Source organism: Brassica rapa, chromosome A04 (genome assembly GCF_000309985.2).
Source record: "Brassica rapa cultivar Chiifu-401-42 chromosome A04, CAAS_Brap_v3.01, whole genome shotgun sequence".
NCBI classification, from domain to species: domain Eukaryota; kingdom Viridiplantae; phylum Streptophyta; class Magnoliopsida; order Brassicales; family Brassicaceae; genus Brassica; species Brassica rapa.
This window is the reverse complement of record NC_024798.2, coordinates 2,887,451-2,909,168: the sequence shown is the minus strand read 5'-3', so window position 1 is coordinate 2,909,168 and position 21,718 is coordinate 2,887,451. Positions and strand designations below refer to the sequence as shown.

Below are 21,718 nucleotides of genomic sequence, written 5' to 3'. Positions count from 1 at the left end.
GATTACTCATCTAAGCTTTGCGGATGACGTTTTAATCTTCTTTGACGGCTCTGCGGATTCACTGAGAGGAATACTAGAGATTCTGGAGGAATTCAGGTTGATTTCGGGTCTAAGGATCAATAGACAGAAATCTGAACTGTTGTTAGATGGTGGCAGTGCTAGCAGATGCAGAGATTTAGCGAATGAGATGGGGATTGCTCAAGGTTCCCTTCCTCTTCGATATTTGGGGGTTCCCTTATCTCCTAAGAAGATGACTAGAACAGATTTTCAGCCGTTATTGGATAAGATAGCAGCGAGATTCAATTCTTGGACGGTTAAGCATTTGTCCTTTGCTGGAAGATTCCAACTCATTCAAGCGGTGATTTACTCAACTATCTCCTTCTGGGCTTCTATGTTTATCATCCCTGCGGACTGTGTGAGTATCCTAGAGAGAATGTGTGGAGCCTTTCTTTGGAATGGTGCGCCGAACTCAGCTAGGGGAGCTAAGATTGCTTGGGATTCAGTGTGCTCGCCTAAGGAAGCAGGGGGTCTAGGCTTGAAGCGTCTTGCTGATTGGAATAAAGTTTTGGGATTGAAGTTGATTTGGCTACTCTTCTCAGCAGGGGGCTCTCTGTGGGTTTCGTGGGTGCGTAGGCACTTAATTGGAGATGAGAACTTCTGGTTTCTGGATTCAGCGAGATCTAGAAGAGGGAGTTGGATTTGGAAGGCCATATGCAAGATGCGGCCTTTGGCGAGACCTATGGTTTTCTGCGAGGTGGGTTCAGGAGCTTCTGCTAGTTTTTGGCATGATAATTGGACTTCTCTTGGTCCTCTGATTGAGTTGGTGGGGGATCGAGGTCCTCAGGTTACTGGATTGAGCGTTGATGCGGTTGTGGCAGATGCGTTGAATAGAGAAGGGTGGTGGTTAGATAGAAGTAGGAGCAGAAGCCCGGTGATCACTCTCTTGAAAGCTTGTTTACCAAATGCGCAGGATATTATAAATTCTGAAGAGGATGATAGATATGTTTGGTTTCCGGAACCAGGGCGAGGGTCGGGTCGTTTCTCAACGAGTGAGACGTGGAGAGCACTACACCCGTCTCCGCCAGAAGTGTTTTGGCACCAGGTGGTATGGTTCAAGGGTAGAATACCAAAACACGCGTTTATGACTTGGATAGCGGCTCGGGATAGAATGGTTACAAGAGATAGACTAATTGGTTGGGGGTTGATGGTGCCAGCGAGCTGCGTGTTGTGTACGGGACATGATGAGTGTAGACAGCACCTGTTCTTCAGCTGTCCATATAGCAGCCAAGTATGGTCTTACTTCACCTCTAGGTTGCGCCTGTCACCGCCTCATGGTTTCGAGGACACGCTGAGATGGTTAAAAGTTCCATCTAGAGATAAAAATGTTACTCAGATAATCAGACTTGTTCACCAAGCAGTGCTGTATATGCTGTGGAAGGAGAGGAATAAGAGAATTCACTCAGATGATAAGAAGCCTTCAGGAACTGTGATAGCTGAGATAAAGCAGACAGTTAAGCTCAGATTGGATCCCCTGGCCAGGAGGCAGGTTATTCAGGCAGGTCAAGACTCAGTGTTAGCCACTTGGCTCTCCTTTTTTTCGGTGTGAAATGAGGTAGTTGATGAGAGAGATGTTCTCGCTAGAGTAGAGTGGTTTGGTAATTGAGCCTTAGGCCATTTTCAGTTGTAAGCGAATGTTTAATAAATAAATAAAAAAAAAAAAAAAAAAAGAATATCATAGAAGTTATTGTAGTGAATAAATTCAAGAACTAGAAATCATGTTTAAATACAAGACGATCATAGAAGATTGTGAACTTTAAAAAAAAAAAAAAAAAAAAAAAAAAAAAAAAAAAAAAACTTGACGTGTGCTAAAAAAGCCTAAACGATTTGTTTCGCAGTTCCGTGTGTATTAAATGCTGTCAGTCTATGGAAGTTACATACGTTCATGTGAGAAAAATTATGTCAAACAAACAACAAATATAAAGCACGAAAAACAGATCGGACATAATGATAGAAAGGACCAGAGCGTGTACGTCATACCGTACGAGTCCGTATATTACCTTCAGGTAGTAAAAACACGTTGCGATCTAGCTAGAGAGCTTGACGAAACATGAGCTATCACCTGATACTCAGATAACTTTATGCATCAACAAATGTTTCTGTATACTATACAAAACTTTCTGTTTACGATCTACCAGCCCAAGGTGTTGCGCTTTACATACAAAATAGCATCGTCGATTCAACTTATACAAAATGGTTTTTTCAAAGGAACCTTTTGATTTACATTAAACATGGTGATACAAACGCATGTGGCATGATATACCGTTTTGACTTCAAGAAACGTACGTAAGAATCTTTTCTGATTGTTTTGTCAACACTTATGTGTGTGACTGAAACTGAAATAATGTGATAATCCAATAATTAACGTGAACAGTTTATATGTATGTCAATAACCTAGGCGTATAATATAAGTAGGTATTGAGTTAATTGTGAACTACGAATGAAGCAACACTGACATCATACAAAATGATTTGACAAAGAAACCTTTGGTTTAACTTAAACATGATTACTTTTAAGTTTTAAACACGTCCGTCTGAATCTAAAACGGAGGGTTAATTATAACTAAATTTTGACCCGCACTTAGAAAAGGTGAATTTATTTTTAAAATCAAATATTTATTTTCTTAAATTAAATAAATTATTTTAATATGAATTTCTATATAAAATAGTATACATGTCTGATACGAAACCAAAATTTAACTATATTTCATAGATAGCCGAGAAGATCATTTTTTTTTATAACCAAAAACTGAAACCGAACCTAAAATCAAATGGGTACTTGAATTTTTGAAATACAGATATATACCCAGAAAAAAATAATTACATTTAATTTCTAATTACATTTACTTTGCTACTAAACAAAACCAAAATCCGAAATAACCTAACTGAAACCAAACTAATCTTTGTAAATACATGAAAGGTTTCAAAATTTCTAGAAACAAAAAGAAGAACAAAAAACCAAAATACCCTACCCAAATTGAATATTGAGGACTAATAATGCATCTACATTTAAACGGTGCGAAAAAAGCTTTTTGTTTATATAAATTATTTAACTCTTTTTAGTAGGATTACATATGTAGTTTGTATATGAATTAAAATATAATCAATGTTTCATATCCAATCCAGATCTATGGTCACGAACCAGAAAACATGTTAGCCATATATAAATTATAGAATGACTTATTTCATTAATGTAGCATTCTATCAGATGTTCGACCAACTTGATATGTTTCTATAAAATTTGGATTTAATGAAAACCTATTAATTAAAATCAGATAAACCCTAAAAATCCACTATTAACTCATGAACATACATTGGTTATCTCACTAAAAACCCAGAAATCTGATATGTTTTTAAAAGAAAACTAGATTTTAATCCGCGCTTTCAAAGCGCGGGATTATATTTTGTTGATAAAATTATTAACCTGTTTTTTTAAGCGCATATATTTACTAAATAAACATATAATCTTATATTTTAATACACGTTTGTATATCTATTTCAAATTATAATTTTGCATACAATAAAATCCCACACTTTAATTTTTAGTTATTTAGAAGTGTAATAAATTTTAGGTAGTGAATTTTTTTTGCCTGCACCATAAATTAAATATTAAAAATTTAGAAGCAAAATAAGTTTTTATAAATGTTAATCCTAATTCTATTATTACCTTAAAATTTGAAATATTCAATCATAAGTTTGTGAGTAAAATCTGAAACTTTCTTTAATGGTAATAGATATTTAGTTTTTAAGTTTGTATTTTTTTTTTGGTCATAACCCGTGTCAAAACACGGAATCATAATTTAAAACTAAAATTTGTGCCAAAATGTGAGATTTTTATTCATGAAAATTCAATATTGAAAGATATGAGGTACACCTGATTATATATATAATAAATTATTTTATTAGATGATATTTTGACATGTTCCAAAATCCAAGATCATAATATTTTTAAAATGTCATTTTAACCCGTACCAAAACGCAATATCAGAATATTTTTTATCAAAGAGGGGACCTTTACGTATTTATTTAAAATGCTGTTATTGATTTATTAAGTTTTGTGATTTTAATGAAATGAAATTTATTGTATTTAGGTAAGATTTAGGTGTTTTGATAGAATGACACATATATTTATTTCAACAAAAATACAAAATAAACATATTCAAATGAATACATATATGTAATAACTATGCATTAGATTAACACTACACGGAATTTATTATATGAAATTTGCTGACCCATTATACAAAATACATTATAAAATAGTATATAATCAATACGATATATCTAACATTTTCAAAAATAACAAAACAAAGATTTTTACTAAATTTTGGACGTGTGGAAATGGAACCAAATGCCGTGTCACTAAATTTTTGTAGAGGGTACAATATTTAAACTATTGTTCAATTTTAAAATATTTAAGATTTTTAATATATTGATAATTACTTGTTTTTAATATTTTTTTAATCTTTAATCTTAAGATATTTCTACTATATGTTAAGCTTTAAAATGCAATGTTTAATATATGTAATTTGAAAATAATAGATTACAAAAAAAAATTGTATGCTTTTTTTATTCTTATTAGATTAATGGTAATTACTATTGTCAAGTAAAAAAATTTATTTTTTAACTACATATTAATTACTATGATCTATACATACTATTAATTTAAATTGTACGTAATTTTTTAATATTAAATAAAATATTAACTACTATAACTGACCGTATGATATACATTATATTAGGCTTTAGATATATATATTACCTGTCAATTTGAAAACCTTGAAACATTGAATCCGATATAGTATTAGACCATGATGGTGTAAGTTTCGATACATAAAACCCACATACAGCTATCTACTTTATAAGCAATGAAAAACAAATGGTTAATGTTTTTTTTTATGGACAGAGAAATAATATGGATTGGTGATGTTACGATCGGCTAAAATGATTTGGTTGAACGGCAAAAGACAAATGATGCAACAGATTGTTTTTTTTTGTAACTTTTTTTTTCTCTTATTTTTCACATTATATGGACAGATTGTTTGTTGGAAGAAAAAGAATATCATGGAAATATATATATATATATATTTACATAAAATCATAGCTTACAAATAACCCACTGACAAAGACTTGTAAATATTGTTGAAACAGAAAGTGCATTAAAACAAAAAAATCTTATGTTTTAATAGTATAGATAACACATTAAAACCGAGTATAATTAGGAATATTCTAAGGATATACATTATGCGAGATATATTAAGTTACAACAATCTATTATTTTGAATTTTGATATCTATTAAGTTACAACAATAAAATCATTTGGTTATTCTCGTTACTTTATCAAATATTGTAATTTTTATACGGAAGTTTATTCATAATATAATATTTTTATATCCAACTGTTAAACAAATTTTACTGAAAATTATTAAAGTAATGAATTAAAAAGATATGATAGGTAGTTTATGGTTTCGTGTATATAAATAAGCAATTGTTAGTGTTTGAGCTTGCACATAACCGAATTCTTGTAGCACTTAGATTATAGCCAAAGTAAATACTTTAATCCAAAACCAAACAAACAAAGAAAAAACAGTTGACAGAGTCGTGTATAAGATATTGTAGCTCGAGGAACTTGTTAGGTATTGTGTGACCACAATTTTCAATGATCATTTGATTCTTTTACCTTAATTACCCCGTTTGAAACAAAGGTTTCAAACTTTTGATATATATCATACGACCTGTTATAGGAAAGATATATCTATTGTATAATTACACATGGTTAATTAAAAAAAGAAGTGGAAAAAGATCACACGAAAGTAGGAGATGATCTGCGATTTACTATAACAAAATAAAAGCATTTGATTAAAAGCATAGATTAAAAATAACTCAGTAGCAGAAAATTGTAAATACTTCTGAAACAGGAGGGCACTTCAAAAAATTGCCTTCTGTTTTAATAGTATAGATGAATTAAACTTCTTATATACTTTATATAAGTAAATGCATTGTATTTATGTTATGTATTTTAATATAGATTTGTAATGATCAATACTATTACAGTCTTAATATAGATAAAAAAAAATTTGTTTAAATGCGTACAATGTGTCTAGGTTTACTAATAAAATTAAACTCGTGATTGCTGGAATGATTTTCAATAGTCATGTTTTGGTTTTAGAATTTATCATTCACATTCTCATATTGGGATCAATAAGGGATGTGATGGTAAGAAATTTTTTAATATATTTGAACTAAGAATTATCCGGTGATGGTAAGAAGTGTTTTAATAAATTTGAACTAAGAATTATCCGGGCTGTATCGAATGATGTTGAATTTAAATGAGATTATTTAAATTAGATAGACTATAGAACAGTTAGAGAAATATAGGGTATGACCAAAATATTGTTAGTTAATGAAAGGGTGCAACAACCTTGAATAAGTAAATTTTTTAGAACTCTTTCTCTTTTATTAGTATTGATAGACATAATCAGGATTAGCAACCAAAGGTCCATAACCCATCTCTAACATTGGGGTATAAAAATATTTCATAACCCTGCAAAGTCCAAGAATGACCATACCCAGTTTGTTTACTATGTATGATGATGTTATTATAGCTATATGATTTGTACACGAGTGAGTGGCTACAACCTTTCATGAAATGGCTAAGTGATGGTTTGATGTATAATCAAATGGAAACCACACTGACCGTTGCACGATCGGTTAATTCGGTTTGGTTTATGTGTTATGCTAAGAACAATCAAATATCTTTTCAAAAAAAAAATTCGGTTCTCAGTTTAAATTGGTAAGGAATTTCCAACTCTATCTATCGACCTAGTTAATTGAATCGCTGTCTCGAATTGAAATCGCGCTGGCCTATAAATCGTACTTGCTCACACTCTCAGCATTAGGTCAAATGGGGAAGCTTGGGAAGAAAGCTAGAAAATTTGCAAAGAAGAATCTTCAGTCTGTTCAGAAGCGTAACAGGAAGCAGAAGCCCTTTCTCAAACGCAATTTCGCTAAAAGGTAGTTTCTTTATTTTTTTATTTTTTTGGTTTCCCTATCTGCTTTGTAGTTTGTTAGTTGTTTCCATGATCATAGAGACTACTTGCTTGTTATGTTAGTGGAGAGTAAATTAATTTTATTTCTTGCGTTTCCCTAAGTTTTTTTTTTTGTGTGTCTTCGTAGCTCCTTTGTTAGGTGTTCTTATAAGGCCATGTTCGTTTGTACATCAGGAAGATGCATCCAGATGGTCCATCTAGATATCTTATCCAAATGTTCCATCTGGGTGTTGTTCGTTTGTTTATTTCGTTCATGCATCCAGATGAATCATCTGAATGCAACTATGCTCGTTTGCTTTTCATTTTTTTTAACTTTCATCTGCATCCAGGTAGACTTGTTAATAAAATGACTAAAATATAACTTTTTACGTTTCGGCGGAAAAATAGCATTTTTATGGTTTTGGCGAGAAAATGCGTTTTTTCGGTTTTGGCTGGAAAATACGTTTTTCCGGTTTTCGCGAGAAAATACATTTTTCCGGTTTTGGCGGGAAAATATGTTTTTTCGGTTTTGGCGAGAAAATGCGTTTTCCGGTTTTGGAAGAAAAATGCATTTTTCCGGTTTTGGCGGGAAATAAAACCGAAAATGCGTTTTCTAGTTTTGGCGGAAAATTTTCATTTTCCGGTTTTGGCGGTAAAATTGCATTTTTCAGTTTTGGCGAGAAAATGCGTTTTTCTGGTTTTGGCGGGAAAATTTCGTTTTTCGGTTTAGGCGAGAAAATTATGTTTTTCGGTTTTGGCGAGAAAATGCTTTTTTTTTTTTTGCGGTTTTGGCCGGAAAATGTTTTTTGGAGTTTTGGCGGGAATATGCGTTTTTTTTTTGGTTTTGGCGGGAAAATGCGTTTTTTTTTTGTTTTGACAAGAAAATGCGTTTTTTCGATTTTGGTCGAAAAGTTCGGTTTTACTGGTTTAGCCGAAAAACGTGTTTTTATGAAAATGTGTGTTTTATGTTTTTTTTTTGCAGAAAAATGCATCTTGTGGTTTTGACGGGAAAGTGTGTTTTTCAGTTTTTGCGAGAAAATGCATTTTTTGGTTATAGCGGAAAAATGTATATGCAAAAAAATAAAATTTACAGTTGAAAATAATATTTTGATTTTAAAAGATCATTTTTGTCATTTATCATTTTGAACTGAACTAGATGCATCTGCATTCAGATGCACCATCAAGATTCATCTTCATTTGGGTGAAAATTTGAGATGAGTTTTTAAAAATTCAGCTGGGTGATCCATCTGGATGTAGCATTATAATGCACAAAACGAACATCAATTTGCATCTTTACCCAGATTGATCACCTGGGTGAGCAAACGAACAGGGCCTAATCATAGAGACTACTTGCTTGTTAATGGTATTGGAGAGTTAATGGGGTTTGCAACGGTTGAGAAATTTTTTTGCTTTAAGATCTTGAGTAAGTTTCCTTTGCTAGAGATTGCTTACTTGCTTATGGTAGTGGAGGGTCAATGGTGTTTGCAACGTTTGATAAATTGTTTCACTTTAGGATCTTTGGTTAAGTTATTTTTTCGTCTTCCTAGCTCCTTTGTTTGGTGTTTATATGATCATATAGACTACTTGCTTGTTTATGGTAGTGGAGAGTCCATGGTGTTTGCAACAGTTGCGAAAGTTTTTCCCTTTAGGATCTTGACTAAGTTGTTTTTTTTTTTGTAGTGTTTGTGGTAGTGGAGACTAAATGGTTTTTGCAATGCTTTTAAAAGTTTTTTTTTGGGTTTAAGATCTTTGATTCTACCTTGAATCTGATGATATTACCTGACTGTTTAACTTCGGTAGTTTAGGAAATGGGCGTCGTGAGGCAGAAGATGAAGAGGAGAAGATGATGGAACAGCCACATAAGAAGAGGTAAAAGTACAACCCGATCCTTGAAACAGCTGCTCAGTCGACTCTGTTCCATTTTCTTTGTTTTCAGATGTTCGACAAAGATGAAGTTGCAGCTCTCGAATGTGGTGATTCAGATAGTGATGGATATCTTGACGAGGTATTCTTTTAATTTGGCGTACCAAGTATTCACAATATGTTCTTGTAAACATGCTTTTCTTGTTTATTCAGCAAAGTAAATGTAAAGCTAACGATCATCCCATGCAGGTGGTAGATGAAACTAGAACAGATACAATGAAGCGCAAAGTACTCTCTGCATCTGTTTTAACCTCTTGCTGTGACCTAGTCAATGAGGAACAGTCTGCTCAAGCATTAACCAGTTTGTTAAATTGGTACCGAGCTGCATGTCACTACGAACTCGAGCCATCAGGAATGAGTAGTCCTGATATATGCTATGAAATTGAGGACAGCGAGACATTCCCCAAGGTCATGATCTTTGTTCTCCAGAAAGCTGATCAGACTTTCAGAAGTATTCTGGGATTATCAAGCTCCAGTAACAAGGAGAAGATTCTGAAGTTGAAGAACAATCCAAAATGGGATAGTGTAAAACCACTCGTCAAATCTTTCTTTAGAAGCACCATCCATCTTGTCAAGCAGGCTGCAGATTTGGAGATAACAGTCTTTGCGCTTGCCCAACTCAGAGTTTCTTTTGCTCTCAAGATATGCAGAAGTCTTATACCAAAGCGTCTGTTTTCATTACACAACTTGCCAAGTTATCGAAGATGGCTCTCAGTACAAAGAATAAGGTGCTTCTTAGTCCTTGCAACGTTCTTTCTTCTACTTTTTTTATTTGTCTTCTTAGCCTCTTTCGATTCTTCTAAGCAGGAAGCTGTGGAGAAGATACATAGCGGGCACTTCACAAACTGCCTTGATCTCTGGGTGAGTTTTATCTCCGCCAACGTTCAGGATTGTGATCTCCAGCCATTGGTGTATACTATCATTCAGATTATAAATGGAGTTGCTACACTATTTATTGGACCACGGTACCTTCTCCTAAGGGTTAAATGTATTCAATGGCTTAATCGTCTCTCTCGTGCAAGCGGTATATTCATTCGGATAGCATCATTGGTAATGGATGTGTTGGAATATAAAACCACAAATTCCTGAGGTTGCTACTATTCCCATTATGAGGCTGAAGAAGTTTAACGAGAGAAGCACTATTGAAGGGTTGAAGCGTGTGGTGAAACGCTTTACCGAGCAGGTAACTCTCTCTAAGCAACCAAAGCAACTACTTTTGTGGAATGTAACAAGAATCTTTGCTTTTGGACTGTTTTTGTTTTGTTTAGGTGGAGATGAATATTGTGTATGTGCAAATGAAGAGAGATGAAGCGGCTTTCTCACCAAACGATCAACAATCGATAGAAACGTTTCTTCTGGTTGAGAAGCGAGATAAGACTTCTCCGTATACGCAATACTATGAAAGCATCATAGACAAAGCTATTGGAACAAAACAGACGAAGCGAGGTAAGTGTGTGGTGGGAATAATTTTAATACAGTTTGTAGTTTTGTAACTCAATAGTAATCTTTTGTTACTCGACACTTCTAATGATGGCTTGTGTTTTTTCTTCTTCTTTTGCTGCAATTATTGTAGGCTAGGAGAAACCGTACCAGTTGGAATTTCTCTAATTTTGTAAAACCATTTTTGTTGTCATTTAGATTTTGGAATTTCATGAATTATGTTCGGAAAGATACAAAAGTATTTTTGCAAGGAGCTTAATCAGATTAAAATGACAGATTACTCGTTTGTTATTTCTGCTCCTTAAAGAATTTGGTGTGTACTAGATAAAGGAAGAATTGTTAGCAATGTTGGTGTGACATTGATTATAAATATTATTCAAGAACTTATTTAGCATTTTGTTACGTCTTAAGATTACCTTTTCCACTATTTATGAATAACTAGAGTCTTTGTCCGCGCTATGCGCGGAAAATGGGCTATTTCAATTTTGTGTTTATTTGAATTTTTTTTTTTATTATTAGTAATTTTTATATTAAGAAATATGGGCTATTTTAATTTTGTGTTTGATTTGAAATATTTTATTACTATTAATAATTTATATTAAATATTTGTAAAATGAGAGCAATTTAACTCTGAAGATTATTATGTTTAAATTATATTGTAAAATGATTAATAATCATATTTTGTTTAAATTATAATAATGATTTTGTTTAAATTATACTCTGTTCTTGCTGAAGTTAAATTTTTTTGTGCTCATATGTATATCATTTTTAAATAAATAGGTTGGGTATTATGAAATGCGGTCCTATACCTTTTTATATTGCTATATTAAGTCACAAAGTTTATATCATTTACCATATATCATTGAATATTATAATGTAGTTTTTTCTTGTTCTAGGCTGTCAAGTTTGATAAACGCATTTCTATAGATGTAGCACATTGGATAATGAAACATTTGCTGGTTGATTGGTTGCAAAACTGATTGATTTGGAATGTTTAGTTGCATAACTTGTAGATTTTTAGGAAATATACTTTTAAATTATAATTTGTATTAGAGACTCACACGAATTAAAATTATATTTTTTCTCATAAATAGGAAGAAATAAAATATCGTGCTGAAGCAAATATATCATAAAGATCAAACTGAAACATTCCAAGCAAATATAGCATACTGAAGCAAAGGTCTTAAGGCACAAAAGGGTAAATCATAGATAAGTAAAGAAACGTCTGTAGCAGAAAAGTGAAAATCAAAGATAAGATGGTAGACTTTGTTGACGAAGAGCCTGAAATTAATTTTAAATAGACCAGTCAGCATAGATTAGTAGTAGAAATCAATTTATCTAATTAACTGAAGAAGTAGACGTACTTGGAAGTAATGAGATATTCATCATCAGGGAAAATGCGGTAACTTGGACTTATGTCTGATGATAGCTAGAATACTGAAAATCAGGTAAATATCAATTATTAGTTTAGTAATCATTTAAACATGTTGATGATATTCTGAATTTGAAATTTTACTTACTCTCATCAGGATGAAGGCGGTTGAAGATTTCTTTGTATACTATGTTCTTCACTCTTTGTGGGTGTGAATCTTAGATATAATATTAGTAAAGCCCATCAAAAATGTATCAAGTGATAATAAAATATAAAGATATTTTATTTTTGAATATAGATCAAATAATTTAATAACAGGTTCTACTTATATAAATTCTGTATATATGTAAATCACTAATTTATAATTTTGATGAGACCATATATTTGGTTAAAATTTTCTAAAAATATTATCTTATTATTTATCAATTCGTGATAAATTTAGCCGGCCTAATTTGGGACCGGTGAGTTTTATTAATTTATTGAGTATTACATAAAAGAGTATTAATTGATGGAGTTTGTGCTGTTCATAGTTATATTATAAAATGAAAAACTTACCAAATTTTTATACAAAGCAAATAGATTCGGAGGGCATTTATTCCGGAGTCAACTTATGTAAATTCTTTTCGTAAGCGAGTAGTGAATAATAGTAGCAAAATTTTGGTTGTATCCGATTTGGTTATATAATATTTAGTAAATTTTCACTCCATTTATAAAAGATATCTATACTATTAAAGCAATATCATAATATGAAAAATTGTGTTCTGCCATTCAAGCTTCATCATGAATAATTTAAACCAATATCATTTATTTATGTGATACAAATTAAGTGATGAATTATCTGCAGTATATTTTCATAATCCTGGAAATAACAAAATCATAAACATTCGTTATACAATCTGGGTAGTAGAGTTTTTATATGTCACCGTAAATATATACGTCTAAGTAATTGAATAACGAAATCTAGGTGGAATAAATACATACGTCTAAGTAATTGCATAACGAAATCATTAGTAAAATCCTAAAAGAACAATATTAAGATATGCTATCAGCAAATACGATCTTATGTACGTAAATATAAATAGCGTCATTGAATAATAAAATGTGGTTATGGTTTTATTTTTGTCATCGGTTTGACCAATAACCAAACCATTATGATTGGTTTATTGCACGATTAAATAGCATGCTTTACTAAACCCAATATGTCATACATCGTGGTCTATGGAAACTATGTGCCAGAGTATGATTATTAAATGGTTCACTAAAAATCAATTTTATACAGACATAATCACCAGTAAGTGGTTCACAAAAAATCAATTACAGTAATCTATTCTGAGCAGGAGTGGAACAACCTGTATCCGTCTAATATTTCTATATTATTCTGATCTTCATATATAATTGTAAAATATAGATGTAAATAAAAAAAAACTGCAACATATATGATTATAACGAAATCATCAAAAATTCTATATGAATACAATTATCATACATAAAATCACATAATTATATAATATAAAATACTATAAATTATCTAAGGTCAGCGATAAGCACACAAACTGGAATAAAAATTTGAGTTACCTGGATTTTGAACAGGGGGTGTGGGAGGTGGGTTATCCATTCCGGTAAAAGCGATTCTTAGTCTAAATCTGATTAAAATCAGAATTTTAGAGTATGTATAGAAATTTGTTGACTTTTTATAAATTTTTGCACTCACATTGCTTTTAGAGGATTGTCTTGATATGAGCTTTGTTGTCAGTTCCAATGACGGTTTGAAAACTATTTTAGCACATGTGAGAGATAAGTTATACACTAAAATATTGTGAAAGAGAAAGGTAGATGTTTCTTTCCTTTGGTTTAGGACGTGTATATATTGTTGTCTTACGTTTTTGGAAGTAAGCGTTATTTAATTAGGTGAGTTTGAATAGATATTTTGGTGCTGAAATCACGCCGTCAATCACGTCTGTGACATTCAATAAATATATAACTGTCAAAATGTTAGCACTTGTTCTGATCTTAAGTAGATGTTGACCAATTCTAATCATAAACTCTGAATTATATGAGTAGTAGTATGGAATAATGCCAAGTAAATTGCTTAAAGAGATGAGGATAACCAAATTGTTTAAAGAGATGAGTGTATCCAACTAACGAAAAATGTATTCAAAGAAACATAAAGAGCGACCAAAAAACGGAAAGTATGAAGATAGAAATAGAAAAACGCAAAGTCGTTACGTAAACATCAAACCGAACTCATACTGCAGCAAAAAACAGTCACTGCGTATAAAGATAGCTGAAGCTGCATTAGCCACTCTTGGAACGCTTGGCTTCGTCTGATTCAATACCCTCAGACGCTTTTCTAACCCGACCACCAGCGGCATCCACTAACCCACTGGAGGAACCGGATACTTCACTTCCAGTCTTCAAGAAACCATCGGACGTTGCTGGAATAGCGTCTTCGACCAATGGTTCTATAGGATGTGGAGCTTCTGGTGGAAGTATCTTGGTGACGGTTATGGTCCGTGTCTTCCCTTTCAAGTTATGATCGGAGACTTTCACTATGAACCTGTGTGTCTGCCCGATTGTATCAAGCAAAGCTTGCGGTACTGGCACGCAATGGTCAGCTTCCACGCTCTCATTAGACTAACATTCAAGAACAATTTATGTGAGTTCAAATATTATGGGGCTATATGTACACAGATTCTTAATTACCTCAAAGTAACTGGCAACTAATTCTGAAGCATGCTTTCCAGTCAACTCTTTGCCAGCATCACCAAGAATGACAAAAACTGCTTGCTCACTCTTATCATAAACAGATATCCTGGTTAGGTATCTGCAATGAGAAAAGATAATTTATTAGTGCGGGCAAAAAATAGATGAAACTGTGTAGACATCACTTACTGAGCAACGCCCGTGACTTCACTCTTCATACACTTCTTATTGTTACAAATCAGGGAGGTAGGCCCTTTGAACGCCTTGCTGTTACACCCATCGCATGAAATATAATACCAAGCCGAACCCTGGATAACATCATCTATAGTTGCTGTGCATTCAAACCAAGCAACCTACCATAGTGGAAATTAGAAAAAACTATATCAATACACAAGCATACGACAACTAATTTGGAAACAGAACAAATCTTGTACCTTAGCAGTTGGCAGCTTTATGTAGGAGAAGAGTTCCTCAAGAGTAGCTGTCTCAGGCTTAGTGACAACCTCTGCATTAATCTTGTTAGCAATTTCCGAGTTGGATCCCAACCTGAGAAAAATGGAAGCGCGAAAAGTATGGCAAGGTCAAATCGCATGAAATGGCAAACAGAGGTCGCTTGTAAAATATAAATACAAAAAATCCTCACCACCCGAGGTAATCCCTGCTAGGCTGAACATCAGTATCCATAAACACTCGAGATGATGCCATCGAAGTCAGAGCAAGGGTTCCTGATCAGACCACATGATTTGATTATTACCAACCAAATACTTAACGATGCCACAAAAGTATTAAAACAGAATTTCGTACTATAGATCTGGCTCACTTAACAATAAAAATGACATAATACATTTCAGTTCGAATCACCACACCTAAGCTATACATTACTAAGTAAATGTTACCTCCAAGATGCTTAGGGTTGACTGTGGTGACCAAAATAACGCTTGGAGTGCTTCCATAAGATTTGAATTTCTCACAGAAGTCCGATGCGGCTTTGTCCCATAGATAGAGCTTCATTACTGGCCCGCTGCATAACATTAAAACCATGTGTCAACCATAACTCACACAGAATCTAACTCTATTTGGACATACTTACTCGTGTGTCTGAACATGAACACAAAGATGCCGCTTCTCTGCTATGCCGGCTTCGTCGAGAACAATATGATCAGTGATAGTCTGCCCATTCACCAGCTTCATGTGGCCAACATAGTCTAGGATAAAATATTTCATAGTAGTATATTCAGTAGATGTAAATATATAAAACCTAAAGATTTAAGTATAAACACAAAAAGTAGTTAAACAGAGATTACCATAAAGATCAATTTTGCGGTCACAATTAGCCTGGAACTCCTCGTAGTTATGAAACCTGAACCTATCCTCAGGGATTGAAACCGGGGGGTTATCAACAACGGATAACTCAGAATTCCAAGCGAATGTGACGGTTGCGTTATGATCAGAAACACGATACTGAGTTTTGTTTCTGGAGCCGAAAAAATTCTTCAGTTTGTAAACACAACCCGATATCAGCTCATATGACCCAACCCGTCCCGATGGAACATAACCTTGAATAACAGCTCCCTATAGATGATTTCAAATTCACGATCAATAGAAATCTAACAATGTCGAGCAATTATAAATAAGGATCAAGAGTAGCAAAATAGTTGAAGACGAACCTCTTCATCGATAAGGAGCATTTCCTGTCCAATGAGAGTTTTCGTATTTGGATTTCGAGCCTCCCAGTAATGAATCAGACGGAACCTCAAGTCGACCTCTTGTGGGCCGAGTTTCACATCTCTGAAGAACATCACTTTATCGTCATGCGCGGAGGAGACGGCGGCAGAAGTGTTTGACTTCATCGGGATAGCAGACGAAACAGCAGACTTCCCGTTACGCTTCATCGCAGTGGCGGAGGAATCGACGGACTTCCCGTTTGGCTTAGTGGACGCGGAGGATGCGACGGTCTTTTTGTTGGTAGTGCGGTGGCTTGAGATCGGAGAGTGTCCTTTGGGTTCCATCGCGACGATTGTTTGAGAGAGAATTTTCAATTTTGATCGACACATAACTCAAGTGAAAAGATTTATAAATAGAGAGATAGAGAGGAAGATGAAAAGAATCCATTCAATGAAATCAATCAAGGTTTGATTAGAGCGTGAAGTAAAGAGAGTATGAGATGAAACGGATCCAGAGAGAAGAGTAAGAGAAGAGGAGGAAGTCGAAGAGAAGAACGGCAAGATCACCGAAGTCGGAAGAAGGAATGATTGAGAAAGAAAGACGAAGCCCTAATAATCTAAAAAATCTAAAACCAGAAGCCCAAAATCAATCATACCAAACACGAAGTCCAAACGAAATTATTAAGAGATGACATGTCTCTTTGCTGCACTATCGTTGGTGGAATTTCCGATCCGACGTGGCACCCTTAAAGAGCCTGCATATCGCCCTTTTAATAGAGTTAGATGATTTTGATACAAGTACGTTCCTTCACAGGAGGAATTAAAACAAAATTAATAACGCAGAGACAGACGAGATTCTTTGCAAATTTAAAGCACAATAAGTTTTACTGTCTTCCGACGAGATAAGATCCAGGTCGCACTGGTTCTTTTTTTTATTTTACTTTTGTTCTTTAATATTGTTACATATTTTGATGTTTTATATTTTTTTGATAGAATGTAGGAACAAAAGGGAAGGGAATGTAGGAAAAAAAGAGATTGACTAAATTAAGTATTAAGTCGTTTATTTTAATTACTTGCAAGCAGTGCCGGCCCTTGGCACGTGCACAAGGTGCTTATGCACAGGGTCTCAAAAAAATTAGAAATTTTTAGCAAGAATTTAGGGTCTTCTTCTTACAGATTTAAGGGCCTTATTTACCAATTATTTTATTGGTCTTGTTAAAAAAAAAAAAAATTGCACAGGGTCTGTAAAAAACATGAGCCGGGCATGCTTGCAAGTACACGACAAATATCTATTTCGTATTGTTGGTTTGTTATTCGTGGTTAGTTACCCATTCTCGTGGTTAGTTATCCATTATACTTTTGAAAAACAAAATTAACTATGATAAAATAACTTGTTGATACGATAAATAGATTAAATAAAATGGTATATTAATAGAAATATTTTAAAGTTTTATTTTATTTTATATAATGTGATGAAAACCTTTTCTTGTTCTTTTTAGTGTTATCCAATATTAACTTTAAACATATGAGAAGGAAGAAATAATATCTATAAAAGAAAATAATTTTTTTATCATGGAATTCTAACTAATTAAGGTTTTCTAAAATTCATGTGCAAAGTTTAAGTAGATAAAATAATGAATAATTATCAAATAACATACAAATAATTATCAAACTGTTTTAAAAAAAAAATATCAAGTAACTTGTAAGTAGTTCATAAATAAAAAGTAGTACAACAGGACAAGTAACTTGCATGTACATCATTTAGCAAGTGTTTTAAATCACAATTATTCGTTTTTCATAAACCAAGTACAAGTCTAAATTTCTATTACTTGAGCAAGTCAAGCCAAATACAAAGTATACTAAAAATGACAATTACTCGGCTTGTGATGATGTTTGTACATTAAGAATATCTCCAAAAAAATCACTCTATTTAAAAGTTTTCAAAACCTCATATTTGAAGTTTAAAGGTGGTTTTTTTCCACAAAAAAAAATCATATTTAACTTCAAAAGTATTTATATTTTATACTATAATTCTTATATTTGTCATAATTAATTTAAATTCATAAAACTTTATAAATAACTAGAACAGAAATAAAAATATTAGAGCAATATTAATAAATAATTTCTTATAAAAAATACATAATTAAATATTAAGTTACAAGTAAAATACCATATTATTTCAAAAAAAAAACTATTTTCGTAATACTCTCATATATGATCAACTAGTGTATTTGTTAAGTTTCTTTTGTAATATTGTTTTTTCTAAATGTCGTTTTAAAATATTTAAATCTTATTTTTAAATTTTTATTTAATTTTATGTGTAAAACTTAAATTTGTGAAAACAAATTTGAAATGTTATATTTTTAAGTTTAGAAATAGTAAAACTATATTTGAAATCTCACTACTAAAAGTTTGAAGTTTTGAAGTTAAAGAGTATTCGAAGTTATATACTGTTTTTTTTTAGATTCTCTAAGAGGCGCCCTAATCAGTATATATCAAAAATAGTCCAATCATAAACTCCAATACGTAATTTATTTTAGAATAACATTTACTTCCTTTACTTGGGTTTGTATACAAAGATGTTTTATTGGTCGGCGTAAATAAAGATGTTAATGGTACGGTACATATTAGTAAAAGAATAAATTAAGAGAAGTGTGTGTAGTTGTAAAATCGTGTAATGTATGGTTAACACTAAATTGTTTTGTGACTCGATATAAGAAAAAACGTTACCAATGAGATTAAGAAATCAAATAATTGAAAAGAAAAGATTGATTTTTTTTTTCCAACAAAAGATTGATTAAACATCAAAAAGTTGGTTCTCACTCTCTCTCTCTCTCTTTTAGATAAGCTACTAGTACTGTTTAGCAAACGACTTCGATTTATAGTTTGTGGTTAAAACTGGTTTGGCTTTACAAAGGAGATCATGAAACAATTAGAACCACTTCTACAAACCTCTAAAAAGTATCAGAAAAGAGTGAGATCCTTGTTTTGAATCTGTCAAAATTATTATAAAAATGATTGCTGTGAATGTAAGAGAGACAATGAGCCAAAATATTTATAACTTCTTAAATAAATAAAAATGTTGGCCTTGTTTTGAAATGAAGAGTTTTGATATATTACCACTCAGTGGCGGATGTAGAACTACTATTAATCGGGGGCACAAAATTCTAATCAACTCATTTAAAATAAGATAAAAATGTTTCATTACTAAAAAAATTCTTTACAAAATTATCTTAGGAAATTTCATATTTTGGATATCTATTTATTATTTTTCTATTTCCAGGATCACTAGATAAATTCTTTAAATCATTTCTAGAGTTTTTTTTTTGAGATGACAAATCATTTTTAGAGTTTTCAGATGTAAATGAAAAAAAAAAAAATTTAGGCTTGAAATATTTTCCATTAAAATTTTCTATGAAAAAAAAATTAGTACATTACTATAATTTCTACGTTCTCATAATTTCTTATTACTTAAATCACATAAATCAAAATTTCATTTAGTTTTACGGTTAAACTTTTACCTTTTAGTTTCTCTCTTGAACTCGTCAATCTTTTTGTCTGCGGTGTTTAAATTTTTGTGATTAGGGAGAAGACATAGAAAAACGTGGGTGTAGTTAGTTCTAGGTGTAGTGTATTTAGGTAGATTTCAACTTCATTATTATTTCCTTTAGCCTTTGATTGAACTTTTTAAAACTGAAGTTATATATATTTTGAGCTACAATAGATTTATGTCATATAATAATGTGTTATAGATTGTTTAAGCTGAAAATATAAAGCTTTGTTTCTTGACCAATTATTACATAACTATATTTAATTAATATACATATAATTTTTTTTTAAGTAGTGGGGGGCACGTGCCCCCGTAGTCACCTATGTACATCCGCCCCTACCACTTAAGAAATGCGATTAATTAATTGATTATCAATGTCTACATGCATTATGTTCTATATAAGATCTAATTAACAATAAGAAAATGTTCAAAAAAAAAAAGATCTAATTAACAAAATCCAGGTAAAGTGAACAATGTTTTTCACAAAGGGACTAACGTTGAAAAAAATCTAGGTAAGGCAACATGCAACTCATAGATTATCTACTCATCTACATCCGAAAGTCCTTGAACAGTTTATACAGAGGGTCTTAGGACATCTGCCATAAGAAATACTTTTCAATATGGATCTCTTAACAAATATATTAGTATTTAAATATAGAATTTTTCAAAAGTCTGAGAAATTCATGTGATAAATGAGAGACTATCACATGTGATCTCAAGCTTTTAAGAGACTCTTTAAATACTGAATACTAATATTTGTTGAGAGACTCAGGTTAAGATATATACTTCCCGTTACTATGGCCTTAGCGTTAAAAAATAATTAACAACACAACTAATATGGAAAAGAACACTAGCAAAGGTAGAGATAAAAAATTTGGTATAAGATGATTGAAGCAAGCAGCGAAGTAAAAGAAAAAAGATACGTTGTGTGATTATTAGTTTCTAATGATATATCATATTATATTTAATTAAAATTCCTAAATTAAGAGTAACAATACAATTAACATACTTTAATTGTTTGTTTCCGCTAGCTATTTTAGAAACTTGACGTGAAGGTATGGTAACTGAAAAAAAACTACTAAAATATGTCATCTTATTATGTAGTTAATTGAATTTGGATGAAAACTTAAGTAGTTGGCAGAAGGACTTGGACAGGGGGGTGGAAAAGGTATACGAGGAGACAGATGCAGAGGGTAAGAGAGCCCTAAAGGCTTTTCCAAATGAAGAAAGCTAATAAGAATAGACTACATATATTCATAGTAACAATATTTATAACTTTCACTTTCTCTGTTTTTTTCTGTAAATTGTCAGCGAAATTTAAGGATTACAGCCTACACAAGCCTATGAAGTACTACAATCTTACCGTCAATAATTTTCGCAACCAATCGTTCTATATTTTTTATGTTTTGCATGGGTTGAAAGCATTTAATGTGTCATGACCCACTTTTCTACGTATTTTGGAGACGAGGTTATAGATCAATCTCATATATTCACAAGGGCAAACGCCATTTTCATTAAAGTATTTGATTATGGTTATATAAGACATCCTCAGCTTTGCTATCATCACTATATAGGCTCTTATCACGTTATATATTGGAAATTTTAAACAGAAAGACTAAGATGCATAAGAGCATCAGCAATGGTTTATATTTAGTGAAAGTATATCAAACACATTATTTAATTGTAGTATTAATTTTAAAAAAATATAAAAGTGCTATATGATGAGAAGGTGACATATGAAAGAAGGAGTTTGCCCAAAAAAAAAAGGTCTCATCTATTTTTTTTTAAATCTCTCTCCAAATAGCCGATTCTGAAATATTTTTACTCTCCACATTTTTAATTGTTTTGATTATTTTAATTATAAAAATGTCTTAGAGAGACAGTCTTTGCGGCTTCCTAAGAATAGCTCCAAATGGAGGAAGAGTTCTCAAACTTAAAAAAATATATAAGATAAAAAAAAAATGGGAAAGAGAAGAAAACAA

General features: G+C 32.1%; 2 protein-coding genes across 4 annotated transcripts in view; one reads left to right on the top strand and one right to left on the bottom strand.

Moving 5' to 3' along the window:
- Positions 1 to 21,718, bottom strand: part of LOC103863213 — a 743,758-nt gene that overhangs the window by 514,051 nt on the left and 207,989 nt on the right. The gene's annotated exons all lie outside the window — the stretch shown is intronic.
- LOC103863152 lies at positions 1,771 to 18,291 on the top strand. Of its 3 annotated transcripts, XR_004457718.1 has the most exons (4): positions 1,771 to 9,089; positions 9,197 to 10,190; positions 10,276 to 10,453; positions 10,581 to 18,291. XR_004457718.1 is itself a non-coding variant. In XM_033290651.1 (3 exons), the coding sequence occupies exons 2-3, from the start codon at positions 9,021 to 9,023 to the stop codon at positions 10,094 to 10,096; spliced, it is 969 nt and encodes a 322-aa protein (XP_033146542.1). In that variant the 5' UTR covers positions 1,773 to 8,953; the 3' UTR covers positions 10,097 to 18,291. The 3 variants fall into 3 exon arrangements, 1 of the variants encoding a protein (XP_033146542.1); XR_004457717.1 differs by having other exon boundaries at positions 1,773 to 9,089; positions 9,197 to 10,453; XM_033290651.1 differs by having other exon boundaries at positions 1,773 to 8,953; positions 9,021 to 9,089; positions 9,197 to 18,291.